Source organism: Sturnus vulgaris, chromosome 5 (assembly GCF_052056855.1).
Source record: "Sturnus vulgaris isolate bStuVul1 chromosome 5, bStuVul1.hap1, whole genome shotgun sequence".
In the NCBI taxonomy this organism is placed as follows: domain Eukaryota; kingdom Metazoa; phylum Chordata; class Aves; order Passeriformes; family Sturnidae; genus Sturnus; species Sturnus vulgaris.
In genome coordinates, this window is record NC_142247.1 from 44,863,056 (window position 1) to 44,884,181 (window position 21,126).

At 35.2% G+C, this 21,126-nt stretch overlaps 1 protein-coding gene across 2 annotated transcripts in view; it reads left to right on the top strand.

The window, feature by feature from the left end:
- The window catches only part of USP15 (ubiquitin specific peptidase 15), a 55,313-nt gene extending 35,515 nt beyond the window's left edge, over nucleotides 1–19,798 (top strand). For both annotated transcript variants that reach the window (XM_014890896.2, XM_014890897.2), the window contains 15 exons: nucleotides 561–705; nucleotides 8,648–8,821; nucleotides 9,167–9,325; nucleotides 9,969–10,193; nucleotides 11,817–11,900; nucleotides 11,991–12,085; nucleotides 12,247–12,435; nucleotides 13,091–13,206; nucleotides 13,335–13,607; nucleotides 13,911–13,981; nucleotides 14,343–14,458; nucleotides 16,328–16,477; nucleotides 16,849–16,952; nucleotides 17,520–17,608; nucleotides 17,909–19,798. In XM_014890896.2, coding sequence (XP_014746382.1) covers nucleotides 561–705; nucleotides 8,648–8,821; nucleotides 9,167–9,325; nucleotides 9,969–10,193; nucleotides 11,817–11,900; nucleotides 11,991–12,085; nucleotides 12,247–12,435; nucleotides 13,091–13,206; nucleotides 13,335–13,607; nucleotides 13,911–13,981; nucleotides 14,343–14,458; nucleotides 16,328–16,477; nucleotides 16,849–16,952; nucleotides 17,520–17,608; nucleotides 17,909–18,094 — 2,176 coding nt within the window. In that variant the 3' untranslated portion in view covers nucleotides 18,095–19,798. The remainder of the gene's footprint in view (nucleotides 1–560; nucleotides 706–8,647; nucleotides 8,822–9,166; nucleotides 9,326–9,968; nucleotides 10,194–11,816; nucleotides 11,901–11,990; nucleotides 12,086–12,246; nucleotides 12,436–13,090; nucleotides 13,207–13,334; nucleotides 13,608–13,910; nucleotides 13,982–14,342; nucleotides 14,459–16,327; nucleotides 16,478–16,848; nucleotides 16,953–17,519; nucleotides 17,609–17,908) is intronic.
- Nucleotides 19,799–21,126: the final 1,328 nt, after the last annotated feature.

Genomic DNA, 21,126 nt, shown 5'->3' on the forward strand with positions numbered 1-21,126 from the left:
GATAGATTTATATTGAAGTTGCTGCAAGGCATTTTGCACATTCCTTTACCTCTCAAGGCTTTTCTGCATTTACATGCTGGATTGTGGTGTCCTAGCAGGGAAGCTATAAATAGACTGTCTGATACAGTGAGGCAGCTATGCCACAGTGGCCTTGGAAATTTCAGCTTTCACCTGTAACTCTGCATTCCCATTCCCAGCGACCTCACTCTTGCAGTAGCAGGATGCAAAAGGAACGCAAACGATTGATTGCTACTGGTGGTGTCTAAAGTCTGAGTGTTTTAAATACGATGGAGCAATGAAGAATAGAGTAAGCTGTGAAGCTACTCCTATAAAAAGGGGTAACAATGTAATAATTACAGTTACTGCAGTAAGTTTGATTTTGGTTGTTTGCACAGGTGAGTTTTAAATTGACACTAATGTTATTACAGAAGTGTTTTAAATCTTTACTTGTTGGCAGAAGTTAAACATTTTTAATCATTTAAGTTTATAAAGCTCTTGTATGCTTTAAAGTATTATAGAGTACATGTTTACATTGTGAAAGATGTGTTGTTTTCTTACAGTGTGAAAAACTCAAACTATTGTCTCCCATCATATACTGCTTATAAGAATTATGATTATTCAGAGCCAGGAAGACACAATGAGCAGCCAGGCCTGTGTGGCCTGAGTAACTTGGGGAATACATGTTTCATGAATTCAGCAATTCAGGTATGTACTTCAAAATAAAATCAGCTAGTGTTATTACTTGGAAATGGTATTTTGTTTTATTTTATCATGTTTCAAAACTAACTTAGCAGGATAGGATTAAAAGTGAGGAAATAATATTTATTGTTATACTTTAAAAGTTGATTTACATAGCTGCATTCAGAATGGTCAGCGTCAGAAGGAGGTTTGACCAATTTTCTACGAGTGAACTCTTGAAGTGGGATTCTTTGCTTTTTATAATTGCCATGCCCATATGTCACAAAAACTGCCTTTTCCTTTTGAAATGCACTTGAGTACCAACTGTAGTACTGAAAAGAGTGTCAAAAAGTAGATGACTGATAGATTACTGGGCCTTTATTTCTGACTCATTACGTACTTTTAATGTACAGGTTAATATGCAGGAACCTCGGAAAATATTTTCCTTTGACCTTTCCTCTCGGAATAGCTATTTCATGGATGAGGTATTTTACAGGAATATGTTAGCTTGTTTCTTCGCTATGAATGCAAGAGAAGTACTAGTATATCTACTACTAGTCTACTAAGATGAACAAACCTTAGTGTTTTAATTTTAAATGGAAGCTGCAGTTGTAGGATAATTAACAGTCAGAACCAGGAGTTTTGTTTGTTTAGTTCTGGAACTCACCTTTTGTCATTGGAGCAGTCTTTTGTCAAAAAACTGTTATGTGTATTTAAATTCTTGTTCACATGGTTTACCGCTGAGTATGAAAATACTAGCTCTTAACCAAGCATGCTGCAGAGTTGTTATTCTTCTTTCCTCCTTGGTCATACAAGGGTTCCCGGTTTATGTTTGTGATTTCTTTGGGTAAAATTTAAAAAATAAAAAACCCAAAACCACAACCCAAACGTTGGATTCTTTACTTAGCCTGTTGGAGTAAAAAAGGAATTTCAGGTACGTTTGTAAGCTAAGTTTATGAAGTTGTTGACATTTGTTCAAAAGAAAAAATGTTTCAGAGTGTCAGTGTGTGTAGATACTTCTTTCCCTTCTTTGTGTTGACAGTCAGTGAATAATTTGGCCTTACTTTTCTGTAACCTCCTGTTAGATAGCTGCAGAGACCCACAAGCTCTCCCCTTAGTCTTGTCTTCTCCGGGTCAAACTAATGCATACAGCTCTGCCTTTCCTTGTATATTGTTGTTCAACCCCTTGACCATATTGGTGTTCTTTCTCTGCTCTTCATTACGCTGGGGAGCCCTGAACAGGACAGTGCTCCTGCAGCAGTCTCACAAGTTCCAAATGGAGGGGAAGATTTGCTCCCTTTTGCTTCTGACTGCAGTTGCTAATACAGCCCAGTTTGCAGCTGCATACCTTTCCCATGGGGATGAACAGCAAGATCACATTTCCACAGAACAGGACCGCTGGGTCATATAATGCAAATCTGCTCTCTAGCCAGTCAGCCCCCACCTGTTAGTGGTATATAGGGTTATTCCATGCTTATTCCTTACTTGTTGATATAAGGCATCCATAAAATTAAATTTGTTTCTAAAGATTTGTTTCTAAGAAAAAATTAAATTTGTTTCATGTTTCCATGAGGATACTTGAAGAGAAATTGAACAGTGCAGAAAGTAATTAATTTTTTTTTAGCATGCTACGCAAAAGACAGCTAAACTGAAAGGAGGAAGGACACACATTTTGCAGTGTCCATTCTAACTAAAATGCTACACATAACCTCTCTTAATTACTGAATTGCATCATTATGCTGCTGGAAAGCATGCGTTTTTGTCTAGTGCATCAAGCAGAATTATGTTTTATAAATTGAATTCAAAACATTCTTGCTACGTAATGAAAGGTTTTTTTATGATTCTACCTTGTTCATCAAGCTATACTGATTAAATAAGGATAATTTTAATTATTTATTCAAACCATAATTGAACTGGTATACATGATTTCTACATATGTAATTCAAAAGTAACCTTTAAGGTTAGAATTCTAAGCATGGGTTGTGCCTTTAGAAGTCTTACACAGTGTAACAAACTTACTACACGTCACATCATTATCCCATTGTGTTAAACTGATTTAATTCTGAGGTCTGCATTAGAAATTATATCAGCTTTAACTTTCTTGCTTTTCAGTTACATCTAGCGAATTAAGTTTTCAAATAAGTTCTGAGAAACTGTAGTGTAAATTTATAAATACAGGTTTGCTGATTACTTACCAGTGCTCTGGGTAAGAAAATGAGGTGTTTATTGAGCAGTGGAGCTTTTAGTTTGGCATGGTACCTTTAATATGTCCTTGAAAGTGTGTTTTTTCAAATCCATTATTTAGTGGCCTTCTTAGCAAGGAAATGTAAAATAGCTTTCAGTTTCACCTACTGTATAGCTCAAAGAAATTACTGTTCAGAGTTTAATGTTATCTAAGAAATCCATGGAAGTGCTTTTAGTGTAAGTATGATGTGTTCTTAACACACTAAGGTCTCACAGATTGCAGTCTTCCTCTTGACACCACTTGCATCTTTTTTCGGTTACACAGAAAGCATGCCTTTCACTGTGCTAATTTGCTATTAATTTCATGTCCTACTTTTATTGAAGTAACATTGGATTAATTTGGCTGTAATGCCTGTAGCCAGAGCACTGTGAACATGTTTTGATCTGTCGTGGCCTTGGAAGCAAAAGAAAGATGGGCTTAAATAGCCTGTGAATGGCAAAATAGGGAATTCTGCTTGGGAATATTGGGTACTCTAGCCATTTACCTGGATGATGAGGCAGAGTGCACCCTCAGCAAGACTAGCACACAAATCTGCAGCGAGGAACTGCTGTATCAGATGGCTTTGCTGCCATTTGGAAGGACCTCAGTGGACTGGAACCTCATGAAGGTTCAGAGGAAATGCAAAGCCCTGTGCCAAGGAGGGGATCAACCCCACGAACCAGTACACACTGCGATAGGGGATAAGCAACTGGATGGAAAGCAGCTTGGCAGAGAAGCACCCAGGATCCTGCTGAACAAAACAAACAGCATCCTGAGCTAAACTAAGAGGAGTATTGCCAGTAGGCTGAAAGAGGTGATCTTTTCCTTCCACTCAACACTGGAGAGATACCTCCAGAGTTCTGAGTTCACTTCTGGGCTCCCCAGAGAGTTTAGGGATATCCTGGAGCAAGTCTGGTTAGAGACCACACAAGTGATGAAGGATTGCAGCATCTGACTTGTGTGGAGAGGCAGAGAGCTGGGGCTGTTCAGCTTGGAGGAGGGAAGACTCCAGAGTGATTTTACCATTGTTTGGAAGTATCTGGTGGAGGAAAGAAAACTAAGCCAAACTCTACTCAGTGGTGCCCACTGAAAGAAAAAGAGGCAATGGGCACAAACTGAATCACATGCAATTCTTAAGTATAGGAAACTTTGTTCTAAAATGGGGTTTATCTAACAGTGGAATAGGGTTTTCAGGGAAAATGTGAAGCCTCCATCCTTGAAGGTGCTTAAAACCTAACTGAATGAAGTCCCAAGCAACCTGCTCTAGGTGACCTGTGTTTGAGTGGGTTGGACCAGAGAATCTGCAGAGATGCCTTCTAATCTCAACTATTCTGTGATTCTTTGATCTGCTCTGGTCACCTGCTTTATCTTTCTTATCCTCTTCAAGTGTATTCTTTCACAATTGTGCTAACATAGGATTGTTTATCAGGATAAATCTGTTTTCTTTAAACAAAATAGTTCACTTTAGACTATTGGACTCTGAAATGTACTGAAAGCTCTGCTTTGATCCCTTCCATTCAGTTTATGCTGGGTGTATCAGTGTAGTTTCATATAACAGAAGCAGAGTTTAGTTTATCCATTTTCCAGCTGATTGCCACTTTTCTCAGCTCTCTGAGTTTTTCAGGGAGCATTGAGGCCTCCTGAGTGTTCACATAGGAGCCATTTCTGCTTCAGAAACCACTGCATTTCTCACAGTGCTTCTCTTTGGTCTTGTCTCATGCACAGTGAAGATGGTTTGCATCAGAGCTGTTATCAATGTTCCTTGACAAAGAGGACAAATTCCTTCACACAGCTTCGTCTCCTGAGTCTGACAAACTTGTGTGAAGGTTCTTGCCCTGTAAACATACTAGGTAGAAATGTGAAAATCCTGGCAATGTCTTAAATTTGGTTGCAAGTTCTTTAGTAGTTCTTCAATATATAGATAATGTTAGGCTTGCCCCTTTATTCTAAGTGATTATTGTGAAGAGACTTTTGCCCTTTCAAGCAGGAGTTTTCAGTGCTAAGAAGCTCAGGACAACTGGAGGATAGATGATGAAGAGATAGGTAAGATCCTGTGTGGGATTACAGGCAGCTGCAAGCTGAATGAGAGTAAGGCCAAGAAGGTTAAAATACCACTGTATATCTCCCAAGTGCTGTTCTCTTACCACTGTTCCATAATTAAAAACAAACAGTAATTCAGTATTCTTTATTTAGTTGTATTGGAACTTTGGTTTAGTTTTTTTCAGATTCTTTTGAAGGGAGTATTCCATGTATTTAATTTATTTCAGTGTAAACACCTAAGTTTTCTAATTGGGCCTAAATGCCTGCTTTTGCAGATCCAAGCATGAGATAAAAAAGGAAAGACAAAAGGGAGTGTATAGACTTTATGAAACAGATATTATTATGAATACTTGAACCTATATTAAAAAAACGTATTTGGCAAGCAGATGTTTCATTCACATTCACTTAGGTACAGCTATATTCTAAGCTGAAAATAAATTATAAAAAATTAGTCTCATGAAGCATTGCTGTGGTGCCTGTGGATGTGTCCCAAGTATTGCTTTCCTATTTCAATGGGGTATTAGAGCTCTGTGGAAATTCTTTTTTTTTTTTTAAATAGTGAAAACCTGAGAGTTCCAAAATTTTCGTTTTGTGATTAAAAGATAGGAGAAGGAAAAAAGTAAATGTTTTCATTAAAAACATTTTTTTCCAAGATCTTTATTTTTATGGGTTTTTTTCCATCAGTGTGATTATATATACCTGACTTCTGTACAAACTTTGCAATGGGTATTTCAGAAGCTTTCTTTCTTCAGAAAGCTTAATAATATTCCCTCTAATCTTACTTAGGACTGTCAGTTTATCTAGACAAAAGATGGCATATTTCACCAATACCTGAAATTATTACGATTTTATTGCTCTGTTTCAGTTGCCATAGGCATGTGGAGTTTGGATTAAGGAGTGTATTAACTAAGTGCTTTTTGCCGTGTCAGTGAACAAACAAAAAGTGGGATAGACACATGTAAAATAAATCACTTTTTCTCCTATGACTTGGATCATCTTTTCAGTCTGGAAGCTCTTGGTCTTTTATTAGATGGCTGACATATGAAATTCCAATGTCCTTTGCATAAAATTCTTATCCTTTCAGTAACATCTGAAGTTGAAGAACCAGGACTTAGAGGAATATTCAATTTTCAGTATCTTAATTCATGATCCTACTGTCTCCTCATTTCCCCAGTTCACTGGCATGATAGGTATACAGTATTACAGTATTGCACTGAGATATGTATATATATATATATATGTGCATGTGTACATAAGACAAAAAACAATTATTTTTTCATTTTCCTGTGCATCTTAACTTCTTTCCAGGTTATTAATGCCTAGCATGGAAGTATGATTTCAGTGTTAACCATTGTCATGCTGAAGTTTAAGCAAACCTTCTCTCCTGTGGTTTGTCTCTTGTCTCTTGCCTTCTATTCCATACTTCCCATGAACTTTTCACTAAATGACCAGTTCAGGTTCAGAGAACTTTACAGAAATTTTGTTGGTTAAAGAAACTTGTAGAGATAGCAGTACCTGAAATGAAGTGCGATTCTGTTACCTCTTCAGTTCACAAACAGTTTTCCAGAGTTTTACTGTATTTGTTTGGCTTATTATTCTTCACCTGTTGGTATACTTTCAGTTTACTTATTGTCTGTATTTCGAAACAAACAGAACACCCTTAGTCATTGAGGGTGAACAGAACACATAAATCTGGTAACTTTGCTGCCCAGTAGATTGTCTTGGTTCTAATAGGCACTTTCCATAAGGCTTTCTTGATAACTTATGACATATCACGTGAGAAAATAAGAATGTAGGATTCTCTTCAAAACTGGCTTCTGGGTGCTTTTTTCCCCTCTGACTTTAATCATGATCTTAAATAATTCTCCATTGTCAGCCTTTTCAAAGAGTAAATATGTTTGTAATCATTCAGCTTTGTCAGTTACATTGAAAAGATCTGTATATGTGGCCAACTTTATTAGCTCCTTTAGTAGCTACTCTTAAAAATTTTGGTATCTGATATTTTAGAAAAATATGTCAGCTCTGTACCTCAAAATTTGCTGTGTTGAGATAGACATTTACTACCATCAGTGTCATCTCATGTTGTAATGTGGACGTTGTTAAAGGGAAAATGCAAATTATCTGTAGTAATCTTCCTGATTTATACTCCAAATATTAATTAATACTCTGAGAAAGTGGCAAAACCAGTTTGTCAGGTGAAAACTAGAAACTGATGAATTTTTTTTTTTTTTTGTGGAACCCAGATTGTCAGGACATTGTACAATGCCTGACTAACAGAAAGACCTGTAGAAAAATATACTGGTTTTGTCCTTGCGTTGGACATTCCTGACACTAAACTGAACAGTTGAACTGTTTTCATCTCCTAAACCGGTTCAAAAATAATACAGAAGGCAACACAGATCTGTGAGGTAGGGAGAGTTGGGGTCACCACTACTGGAAGTAAAAGCCATATAGCAAGAAAAAAAATGAGATTTCTTCAACCCTGAATGTCCAAAAGGGTCTGTAATACCAGGCTTTTTTTTTTGCAGTGTTGACAGATCCTGAAAGCTTTAGGTGAGGAGGAAGAGAAAGGAAGGGGTTTGATATAGGCATGAAACTCAGCTCTCTACAGCATGTGACTGGTTTTGCTTTGTAATATTGCACAGGTATGATAGACAGATACAGGAATAACTTTTTTTTTTTACTTTGCTCAATAAAATTGCAATTCTTCCAGTCTGGTTCTTATGCAGTAGCCTAAGTGGAGCTCTTGCCCGTGTTTATGGAGAAGCAGACGAGACTGGTGAAATTCTTGACCTTTCCTCGAATTTTTTAATAAAGGAAAGAATGCAGAAAAGCTTACAATATTTAATGAACAAACTCTTAAGAATATATGCTAAGGCATGGCATGGAGATTATTCCTGAGTGATGGATATATTTATGTTTAAAGTAGTATGAACAGTAGCACATAAAAATCATACTTCAGTGAGTACATCCTGCTGTCTCCAAATGCTGAGAGAGGTGACAAACTGGTACAGAGGATAAGTGGTTATTTCAATCTGAAACAAGGTCCTTGCTTTTCTTGGACTAATTTCAGCTCTAAACTGCATCGTAAGATTTCAAAGAACATAGGGAGAGCTGTAGCACTGTGATTGGCAGTCTAGTCCCTCTAACATAGATTGCTGTCTCCAAGGGCATCCATAAGCTGATATTAACAAAGCGAAGGAAAAGGCCAAGCATCCTCACCTTCTCTCACCTGCCAGAATAAATCTTTTTTCAAATGTTCCTCTGAATATGGTATTTGAGCTAATAAGCCCTGTTGGTTCTCTCTTCCAAGCACATACGCACTCTCCACTTTGCGCATCTATTACAACTTCCAGAAACAAGTTTCATAAGCCATTCATGTCTCGAGAAACACCTTGTTTTGTTTGTCTTAACTCTTGATACAAATTATGTTGTCATGCTGTGGTTGGTTGGACTACATTGTTTTATAAATTTTGAGGTAAAGCTCTTGACAGATATTATCTGTGCATAACTTGCAATGACAGCTGTAGCCAGTCTTGGTTTAAAGCCATTATTTGTTTCTGGAGAAGATTGTTTAGGGTTTTTTCTCTCTTCCTTTCAGGCACTAGACATTACAGTTCATGGCTGTTGTAACAAAATTGAAACATTCTTTGTTTAGAACTTATTCAAATCACTGTTCTAAAAAGTCTGTATTATTTTTTGCAGTGTCTGAGCAACACACCTCCTCTTACAGAGTACTTTCTTAATGATAAATACCAAGAAGAGCTGAATTTTGACAATCCTTTAGGAATGCGAGGTGAAATAGCGAAATCTTATGCTGAGCTTATCAAGCAAATGTGGTCAGGAAAATACAGCTATGTTACTCCAAGAGCATTTAAGGTCAGTAGGGAAATTACATTGCATGTACATTGTCAGTTTTGGTTTTGTGCTTTTAAGTATGTAAAACTTAGAGAAATATGCAAAAAAAAAGAATTTGAAGTACTGTTTATCAGTATGCAGTCCATTCATTGAACTGGTAAAACACTTGGATGTATATTTCAGTAGGTGTCACCTGTCCTTGTGCTTTGGTCTTCGAGAATGAGTTTTGACTTCCTGTCTTCATTAAAAAGCTTGCCTTTTATAACTACGCATTTTACCTTTTCCATGTGCTGCTATAACATCTCAGAAGTATCTACTCTTTCTAACAATTAAGGTACCAGAAGTGTTTTGCATTTATTTTTTTAGACACAAGTGGGACGATTTGCACCACAGTTTTCTGGTTATCAACAACAAGATTGCCAAGAGCTACTGGCTTTTCTCTTAGATGGCTTACATGAGGATTTGAATAGAATTAGGAAAAAGCCTTATATTCAGTTAAAGGATGCGGATGGGAGACCAGACAAGGTAGGAGTTTTGGAGCTGATCATTTTAGCAAAGTTTATACTGTAAGATACTTCTGCATGATTATGCACTGGAAGGTTGGGAAACTGATTATACGGGGCTTTTTCTGGGAGACATTTCAGAAAATAGGACAAAAACTTTAAAATTGAGATCTTGAGAAACCTTAAATTTCTGTTTATTTTTAAGATAATGAGGGGGGATGAGGGCATGGTAAGGCCTTTTTTAAGACTTCATTAAGACTGTCTTGTTCAGTTGGACGAACAATTCCCATTCTATTGTTCTTTTATTTTTATGTTTGTAGCATGCAGCATTCTGTCTATCTCCAGTACTCTTACTTTAGGGAAATTCTTCTTTTGTTATAAGTTAATTCAGATGGAATTTTTAAGAGTATCTGCTTTTGTCTTTCCCCAAGCTACTTGAAAGTTATTCTCAGACGTAATACCACTGACAGGATCTCTATCCTAGGAAAAGCATACATCTTTTAACCTGCAAACCTGAGAGTAGTAACATTCCTTACAGGTCCTTTGGAGTGAGATGTCTGTGTTTAGGTGGTTACCGAAAGTGTTCTGTCAAGGACTTTTACTAATAATTCTCACTATTCATTTCCTACTACTTTGTCATAACCCAGATCATGCTTTGTTTATAGGTGGTTGCTGAAGAAGCCTGGGAAAACCATTTAAAGAGAAATGACTCCATCATTGTAGATATATTTCATGGCCTTTTTAAATCTACCCTAGTTTGTCCTGAATGTGCTAAGATATCTGTAACCTTTGATCCCTTTTGTTACTTGACACTTCCATTACCCATGAAAAAAGAACGCACTTTGGAAGTTTATTTAGTTAGAATGGATCCACTTGCAAAGCCTGTGCAGGTAAGCAGCTTAATTTATGTACAAACACTTTGATTCATGATGCATTAACAGTGAACCCAAGTTCCTTTACACAGTGCAAATTTATAAGCAAATCCAACAAGCTTTATTTTTCTGTTGTGTATTCTGGAATCTCACTCAGGATAGTGGGGAAGACTTATACATACCTGAGGAAGACTGTACATACCTTGTACAGTTTCAAGAAAGAATTGGTAATTTCTTTATGGTTGTGTTAATAAGGCTTCTTAATCTTTAAAATGTATGCTGACGTAATTTTTTAAGAGCTGCTGTGATGAATTTTTGTTTATAAAAATATTTTTACATTTAATCCATGAGACTTAATTTCTTGGTTTCTTAGGTCACAAAAGGCAAATATTTTGTAATAAGCAGTGCAAAAAAACCCCATGACTAAATATATTAGGTAGTCTCAAATTCTGTGCTCTCACCTCATAGTCAGAAGTAAAAATTCAGATGAGATTTCTTTGTCAAGAGTATCTTTTTTTGCCGTTTTTCAGGAAGAGGATGATACTACACACCTTAGAATGTAATGAAAAAATGTACATAAGATTATCAAGGTTTTAACTAAGGTTACATAAGGTTATGACCAAGTCATGATTAAATGCTTCTAGCTGTACTTTATATGGTAAGTGAGGATACATGAAATAAATATAACACAGTTATGCAGGCATTCAAATAATACCTGAAATCAGTACCATAAGAAGGAAAGTGGGTGAAAAGAGTATTCTCAAAGGCAGTATGAGTTGGGGAATTTGAAGGTGAAGGGAGATGTATTAACTAATAGGAGATAAGCCTGCTAAAAGTTTAAGTGTGAAAATAGAGGACACACAGTAGTTGCAATGGGGACACAAAGTAGTTGAAAACTACTGAAGTAGTTGAACGTGACTCATGATGTGAGATGGTTGTACTGGAATAAATAGTTTGGGAAGAGTACCAGTTCAGTAGGATTTTTGTGAGTGTGAATGATTATAAAACTTAAGGGCATAGCATGCAATACTTGGCAATTAATTATAGAGTTAATAATACCTTATTTGTAATTAATCCTGTCTTTATTATGCAAATAACAGCTAAGAGGTTTGTGTGGAGTTTTATTAGAAACTGCATATGCACTGCATAAGGGAAGCCACAGAGAGATTTTCTTTGACTTTAATTATCAAATTCTTTCTCTGCATGCGAAATGAGAATCTGTTACCTGCCATTGCTTTTTTTTCCTGGTAATACTTTATAAACAACATGTGTTGTATTCCAGATGTAATAATCTTTTCAATAGCGCGTATACTTTTAAATGTTTAAATAAGGTACTGTTGAAATGCAAATCTTAAGTAATTTGTACTGTTAGTCTTCTTACAGAAAAAGTAAAAAAAAACATTAAAACAAGCCTTGTATAAACTAATAAATGGAGTATTCAGTGTGTGTGTTTGTTAAGTTTTGCAGATTACTACATTTTAAGCAGCTTTTAGAATTTGTGTTAGTTGATCTAAATACTTTACACCTTAAGTTTCAAAAATATGAAAGAAATACATGAAATATGTTGAACTTGTGTTGTTTGGCTTTGTCCTAATGTATATTTGTTCTCTTAAGAAATTAAAAGTCTATTTTCTTTTTCAGTACAAAGTAATTGTTCCCAAAATTGGAAATATATTGGATCTTTGCACAGCGTTGTCGGCTTTGTCTGGTGTCGCTGCAGATAAGGTAAGAGTGTTCTCTTATATAAAGCACAATAAATAACATTTTAATGTGTATTAACCTGATTTAACAATGTATACTCCATTTTCTTTTTAGATGATTGTTACTGATATATACAATCACAGGTTCCACAGGATATTTGGCATGGATGAAAATCTAAGTAGCATTATGGAACGTGATGACATTTATGTGTAAGTGTAAATAATGTGCTTCATGTCTTTTTGCAGTTTGTTTAGTTATTTGTATAAGATTAAAACCTAGACACCAGATAAACTGGAAGGGGATTTTTTTTTCCCCTTGTAGCCTTTTCCATGACTGTTGTTCTTTGTATTTCTGATGGGTTTTCTTCTAGGTTTGAAATTGCTATCAATAGAACAGAAGATACGGAACAAGTCGTAATTCCTGTTTGTTTAAGGGAAAAGTGCAGGCACACTAGCTACAGCCATAGTGGTTCTTTACTATTTGGTCAACCTTTTCTTATAGCAGTGCCTAGAAACAATACTGAAGATAAACTGTATAATCTGCTGCTGCTAAGAATGTGGTAAGTTTATTCTTAAAATAATACTTCATTTGTTAAGAATAATGCTAATTGTTGGAGTCAGTAGGCATGTACTTTCATTTGCATTTTAACATACTGATTATATTTCAGTACTTTTATTTGCTTTCTGTTGAATATTAAATATAAAATTTAGCCGCTGATGTGGATTTTAATTTGATTTTTTGTTAGCATGACCTCATCCAGAAATATTTGAGAAGTCAATCTGTATTCTTAAATAATTATCTTGTATGCTTAGCTGTTTGTTAGGTCTTGGTGAAGTGGAAATATTTTCCACTTGTTACTCTTCTGTGGTTATACTTTCTGTATCTACTGTTCAAGTGTATATACTAATTTGTGTTGGAAAAGTACATGGTACTTCTTTTTCTGTTGGTGTAATTTTCTCTGTAATATGGTTAATGAGCAGTTTAAAAAATGAATTCTGGACAAACAGAGTGAGATCAAGAATCAAGTTTTCTTAGACAAAGTAGCTGCCAAAATACACAGTCACATACGAGCAGGTTTTCCTATGTGCTTGTAATACTGGACACATTTGGCAATAAAAAGGATAATCTGAGTAAATTAGAAAGGAGTGCAGAAATAAAGTACACTAGCAAGGACTCCGTTGCTTCTAACTGTTGCTTTTACTTGTTACATTTAGCCGATATGTAAAAACATGTACTGAAAGTGAAGACACTGAAGGTTCCCTGCATTGCTGTAAGGATCATGGTATCAATGGTAATGGCCCAAATGGAATACATGAAGAAGGATCTCCAAGTAAGACTGAATATCTAAACTTGTTTAGTATTTGATGTTGAATTTGAAATTGAAGTTAACTCTGTAGTATTTTTCAGTTACTGACATTCTGTCTCATTTCTTCCTCTTTATTCTTCCAATTGCTTTAGGTGAAATGGAGACAGATGAGCAAGATGATGAATCCAGCCAGGATCAGGAACTTCCCTCAGAGAATGAAAATAGCCAGTCAGAAGACTCAGTTGGGGGTGACAATGACTCTGAAAATGGATTGTGTGAGGATACTTGCAAAGGTCAACCACTCACGGGACACAAAAAGCGATTGTTTACATTCCAGTTCAATAATTTAGGCAATACGGACATAAACTACATCAAAGATGATACCAGGCATATTAGATTTGATGATAGGCAACCTAGGCTTGATGGTAAGTCACGAGGAACAGGGTAGGCAATATTTGGTTCTGGGACTCTTTTCTGACTCTCACATGCTATTTTCTTTGTGTGCTGTTTGATATATTTTTTCTTTCAAATAGTAAATTTTGTATAAATAACTGATTTTTTATTACAGTTGACTATTTGAAATGCAGAAATTTTATGTGCTTTAATTTTTTGAATTAAATTCATTATAGCATTGTTTCATTTCCTTTGAAGAGTGTTTGCCCAAAGTTAATACAATTTCATATAAAGCAAGAAATAATATTAAGAGAAAACATGTTTTTTAATCTTAGAAAGATCTTTCCTTGCTTTGGATTGGGATCCTGAATTGAAGAAGAGATATTTTGATGATAGTGCAGCAGAGGTAAGCTGTATATGTTGCTCCCTTTTCCAGCACAAATAAAAATTAAACATAAAAAATGCAACTTAGTGTGACATACAAGATTATAAGTCTTCACAAGAAACAGCAACTATATCTTTTTTTCATGTTATTCTTAGTAAATATGTTGTCATAAATAAACTTCATATATACATCCAAGTAATTAATAAATCTGAGGCTTATGAACTGGGAAGTAAATCTGAAGCTGTGGAAACTTTACTTGAATGGTTTCTGATCAGTTTTTCCATATATAGGAGCTTTGTAGTTACTGTTTATAGTAAGATGACATCACTAAAATGAGTTTTGTTTCATTTGTTTTCTTAACTCAAGAAATACTTCTCTTTAGGATTTTGAAAAACATGAAAGTGTGGAATATAAGCCTCCCAAAAAGCCTTTTGTGAAATTAAAAGATTGCATTGAGCTGTTCACAACAAAGGAAAAACTAGGTGCTGAAGACCCATGGTAAGCACAAAATTTTAAAATTACATTCTATGGAGTGTTTCTCAAAATTAATCAAATCCGCGCTTGAACATAGAGAAAATTAGTTGATATGTTAATAGTATTTTGAATCTTGTTATTTCAAACATAGTAAAAAATTCTCAACATGCTTTCTGTTTTGATCCATTACTTAACCAAAATTTTTACCATGTACAGAAGGTTATATTTGTAAGGAAGGCATTTAATGCATTCACAGTTACGAGGAGGGGGCAATACATAAAGTGCTCAAGTCTGTGGACTGTGATGGACATTGAATGAATAATACTGTGACAAATTCAGAGCGGTGGTTTAAACAAATACTCCTTTCTGAGATGAGAGAGGATGTAGTTTCTTTATGCAAATACAAAACTTGCCTTGCACTCATATATGAAACAGGGATGTTTGTAAACAGCAAGTTTATGGGGTGGGGGATATCTGTAGTCAGTAGAACCCCTCAAATTCATGTTCTAGCCATTAGGTTTTTGGCAGAGACTTTTATTCTTTTCATACTTCCTCCAATTTATTATTTGAAATCATATCTGAATATTCCTAATTATAGTTCCCATAAGATCAATTTTTTTCCCAGGAGTTTTCTAGCAGATAAAAATCTTTCATCAATACCTTTAAGCTGAGAATTAAGTTTGAAAAGAGGCAGTTTTTCTTCTTTGGATACCTAAAAGTTCTGAAGATCTTCAGACATTGTCACCAGAGTTTCTCCTATATTTGTGCAGGGTAGGGAGCTAACTTAGAAAATCTCCTTCTTTTTTTCTGGGTTTGATAGGTTATACAACACTGGATAGGCTGGTTGATACACCATATAATTCATGTACGGTGAAGCACTTCCATTTTGGCAACACATTTTAAGCAGAGTATTTTAACTACTAAATACAACTGCAGAAGTCAAGCAGCTGCTAATAGATGCATCTCACTGGAGGTCATTAATCACATTTTTCTTCACTTGTTAGGTTGTCACAAGTCTAATCTACAAGAGTTCATCATCCCTAATCCATCACTGTTTATATTCTGCATATTCTAAGCCAACTGGGAAATCTTCAGTTTTCAATTCCAGCCTGCCCTTACAGTTCTCCTAATTTTTTGTCCTTATCTGATGTTACTATTTAAAGACACTTGTGCACTCTTTTAATAAGGGTTCATTGCTTTTCTTTTTTTTTTTTCCCCCCCTAGATTTTTACTTATTAGATACTAAAGTGTAGAATATGCATAGACTACTTCACGGAAGAGTTGCTTACATTCGTTCTTATTTATCTTCCTCCCTGAGCATTGGTTGCTGGACGATTCAAGTATGCATTGCAGGGAGCAGAAATTTCTAAGTCACAGCTTGTTTAATATTTGCCTACTAAGAAGGGAAGTTTCTAGTAATGAGTTTTTCCAGGTTCCAGTAGTCACTGTTACGTGGTTTTAGATGGGATAGGGTGGTGGATGGATGAATTTGGAAATTGAAACTTGAAAGAATCACAGTTGTCTGTTATTTTTGGCTTTTTTTTTGTTTCTGTTAGTTTCTTAACACTTTATCTTTTTTTAATTTTTTAATAAAATACAAGAATGCTGTGTTTTAACTAAGGATACAGGGATCTGATCAGGGATGTGGGAGATGAGAATCCAATATTGGGGGATGCTGTTTCTGTGTTTTAAATGATATTGAGCTTCACTGGGATTACACTTCCACGTTTTAAACTGGAAGGAATATCTATGGCATTAGTAACAGAAGATGAAAAGTGTGTGGTTTTTTGCTCATTCAATTCCTCCTGTGAGTGTGACTTTCTCTTTGGTAATGTATTTTAACATACATACGGCCTACAGTTACATAAAATTGATAGGTTTTTTTCCTTTTAGGTATTGTCCAAACTGTAAAGAACATCAGCAAGCTACTAAGAAGTTAGACTTGTGGTCACTGCCCCCCGTACTGGTAGTTCATCTGAAGCGCTTTTCCTACAGCAGATACATGAGGGACAAATTGGATACATTGGTTGACTTTCCAATAAAGTAAGAAATTCAAATATTTTGATGCTGGAAGTGTAAAAGCATGACTAAGGCATGTGTTTAATTCAGCAATTACATAAAATAGGTTTGTTCTCAGCTTCCATGAGAGGATCCAGTAAACAAATGACAAAATGTTTCTGTGTTAAAAGTACAAACGTGGCAAAATAATAATGTAAAAATATGGAAAATTGCTGATTCCTGTTCCATTCTCACAGAGTGAAAGAGATGCACTGGCAGAGTAGTCTGGTGTATTTTTCTAGGGCATATAAAGTAAAGGGCTCCGAGATCACCAGACTGTAGTTAAAAATGCTATTAACATGACTGAGTTTTGGTTGGGTTTTGTTTGTTTTATTTTTTGTTTTGTTTTTTAACAGTGACTTGGACATGTCAGAGTTCCTTATTAATCCCAATGCAGGACCTTGCCGCTACAACTTGATTGCTGTCTCCAACCACTATGGAGGAATGGGAGGAGGGCATTGTAAGTTGATTTCAAGTGTCATCATTCTAGATGTCAGCTTTCTTTCCATGTTGATTTTGACTGAAGTACTGATCACTTTGAATCAATGGTGCTTTATAGTGGTTGAAGGGCAATTTTCTTTTTTGCTACCTTGAAATGCTTTCACAGGTATTTTAACACAAAAATCTTTATGCAATGAGCTTTCAACGGTAATTGTAGGTTCCTTTATACTTCTAGCTATGCATATTGTGAAAAGAGAAAATATAAGAGCTACTGTACTCGTACAACTTATTTTGTCTTACTTGTCTGTATTTTTGTTCATTATGCTTCTCCTTGAAAGCAGAGAGAAAAAATGACTGAAGGATTGTATTTGGACTGTCCTTTTCAGTATACATTGTCTTTAGAAGGGAAATGTTAGTGATTAAACTCTCTTTGCTAAAAATAAAGTGTTAAAGATGCTTAATAGTGATAACGAGGTTTAGTTAGTTAAATATGAAGTGTTTGACAGTAACACACTCTGGTAACTAATTGTATGTATTACATCTATGAAGATACAATGTCCTGAGACATTGTACTTTTTTGTCCTAGATACTGCTTTTGCAAAAAATAAGGATGATGGAAAATGGTACTACTTTGATGACAGTAGTGTGTCCACTGCAAGTGAGGACCAGATAGTGGCAAGTATCTTTTATGTTTCTAGATTTGGGACTGTTGATGTTTTCTTGTCAGAGCAGCAAAAATGAAGAGTAAACCATGAAAGTTGTGTTAAATTTGTAGGTAGTAGTTTGTGTTCTTTCAAAGGACAGTACAAACCACAAATGTTTTGCTACAACATGCAAACATAGCTTACATAAACATTCTGATTTTTTTGTAGTTTTACCTTGTATACTTGGCAACAAAGAAAAAGAGTTAGCAACCTGGATTGTAAACGTTTTGTTTGAAACCTCATGAACATACTGTCCTACCCTCTTTTACAGTCCAAAGCAGCGTATGTGCTCTTCTACCAGAGACAGGACACAATCAGTGGAACTGGCTTTTTCCCACTTGACCGGGAAACTAAACAAGGTGCTTCAGCTGCCACAGGCATCCCACTAGAAAGCGATGAAGACAGCAATGAAAATGATAATGATATAGAAAATGAAAATTGTATGCACACTAACTGATGGGAAGAACTAGAAGCCATAAAAGAGACTCTCTTACTGGGGATACAGATTGAAAGAGTGAAAATGCCCACCAAATTAAGAATAAAAATCTGAGATGGGGAGTTTCAGATAATAGAATGTAAATCTTTATTACATTTTAACATGTGCAGTACTTGAAGTGAAACAATAAAAACTTAAACAGAAATTCTCTAATGCATTTACAGTCTCATATTCACAAGATATATATAGGAAATCACAAATAAACCCCTTTTAAGTTTTCTGCTGCTGTTCTAATGGATTATGTTTTGTTTTGGATGTGAATTAACAATTAAAATATTAAATCTGTGGACTTCTGACACTTACTTTCCGAGTACTGCAAGAATACTACTGCCAAGTCTAGTTTCTGGATTAATATATACATATTCCTTAGGTTGCCAACAAACTACAAGTAAAAATGTCATAAATACCTAAAGTAGTTTTCTTGAAACAGCAAATTTTTGTTTCTCCCTATTTTTCTTTTTTGTTTTTAATTGGGTTACGATAGAAGAAACAGATTGAAAAAGGTGTTTTAACCTTTTGTGACATAGTGGAACATCCAGAATATTGCATTGATCTTACTTCTGCTGTGGAACAGGTTCTGGATTTCATGCTGCATTAACAAAAAAAAGATTTTCAATTAAATGTAAGTATCCATTGTTGCTTGTTGGAATCTACTCTGCAAACATAATTCCTGTTATTTTGCTTCTGAGACGTGCTTAATTTTTTTATCTGATAACAGTCCAGAATTTAAATTGTACTATAAGTTCTCTCTCCCCAGTTTTTGTAGTTTGACAGCTTGCAAACTACTCTGCATTAAGGTCAGAGTTAATAGTATTCTTTATACATAATAATGACTATGTATCAGGCTTAGTTGAGAATTTTTTCAATATGACCTGCCTTTAAATTGTTAATTAACAAAATCACTTTAAAGGTAGGCCTGTTATTTTTCTTTGTGTATTCTGGATGGAATTCACCATAGCCTTACAGTGTGTCTGAAAAGGTAACTCATAAGAGAATTGGGATTTGCATGTTCAAGTCAGAACCTGTACAGTGTGTAAGGCGTACAAACTCCAAGTTGGATTTCAGTTAACTATGTTCGGGAGTCCAGGATGCCAAATTAAGTGTGACAGTTTGAAACATTTTTTGATTTGCTGCTTTCCCATTGATCTAGTTGGAAGAATGTATTGTTGATTGCATACAATACTGCCTTTGAGAGGGGCTCTTAAATGTGGGGGCATATGTCACATATCTACTACCTGGAGAATTGCTTGGTGTCCCACTGTTTAAAATTTAAAAAAGAAAAAAGCAAAAAGTATGATGTTCCTCACTTGAACTAATCAAATACAATAGGTTATAAATTGTGTATTGTAAATAAAAGTTCACTCTGTGAGTGCACATTTTGGTAAATTATTTATTTATGTTAGCATTAAAAAGTTTAAAAAATTGCATTTGACCAGGATATAAATGAGATATGTTGGACATGGCTTTGCTTTATACCTTGATATTAAAACTGGTGTTTCATCCTGGTATTTTAAAGCTGCTTTGAGGTTTTGGTTTTTTAAAATGTAAACTAACCTCCTGCATGACAGAGGTTAAAATTTTGTCTGCACTTAAGTTAACTTGGGTTTACATTTAAAATGCGCATGTTTATTTATACAGATTTCAATAAAGCTATTCAAGGCCTTATTTAGTGTTCCATTTTGTTACAAATTCTTTTCCCATGGTGTTTGTGTCATGGGTAGTCTTTGTCTGAGACTTATATTCTCAGTGACAAGCTGGTTATGTAATGACCAACATGGAAACAAGATCAATAGTATTTCAAGTAGGTAGTATATATAAAAATGTTTCTCCCCTGTCATTGGACCTAAAACATTTATAAAACTCCAGAAACAATAATGTCATGATTTTGATTGTAAAAGTAATACTGTGACAATAATCAAATGCAAATATACTAATTGTGAGATGGCTGGGAATGAGGGAATATATTTAAGATTAGATAAACCTATGGGGCTGGTGGAGGGGAATGATACAAGCTTTTGGAAGTAATCCTAGAGAAGTAATGAAGTCTTTGAATAACAGAGACACCCCCTTATATTCATGCTCCTATTTTTTCCATATCTTGTTAGCCTAGAACTTGTTTGGAAAAACCATACAGAGCAAAGGATCTCATTTGACTTAAAAATGTACTTCAGGAGTTTGTAGATTGGAGCTTTAATATCTGATATCTCAAGAGTCCTAATGCACTTCATTCTCCCCTTGAGAATGCAAATAAACACACACATATGGAAAGTTATATTTGAAGAAATGTACTTACCTACTAATAATTGGATCATCCAACTAGAATTTAAAAGGGTATTGATCAAGGTAACATTTATTTAGGAAAAAAATACATAGATTCTAACTTTTCTTTTGTTATTGTTAATTTGGTTCCCAAGATTACAAACACACAGTTTGTATAATCAGCTTCCTAATCAGAGATAAAAATCAGTAATACCTCTGTTCGAGTGTCTCAGAGGTTTCTGGGAATTCAAATTGTGAGTTTTATAAAAAATATATTCACATTAAGATACAATTCTTCCAGTGCAGACACACTAAATTTAAAGTACTTTCTGTAATATATTTTCTGTATGTTAACTACAGTGTTTATCAAAAGTTAACTCATTATATGGAGAAGAGGATCCTAACACATGTTCCAAATCATGTCAGATAAAAATCTAGTGTGTTTTTCTGATCAAGAAGTTTGCTGTCAATAAGTAGCAGCATAAACTCTTAAATTACAACATTCAGTTAACAGAACAGAGTAGGAAGCAGAAGACATCTTTGCAATTCCCACTTATTCCGTGGATTTTGTGGCAGCAATATATCGTTTAAAGCCAGGCTGGGAGGGAAGAAGAGGTAAAGAAACGCTAGCCAGGACTTCTTGTTTTAGTTGGCTTCAGACAATGTTCTGAATGTTTTGATGCAGATAGTTCCCTGATCTGTCCAGCTAAACTAAAGTCCCAGCTGCCTTCCTG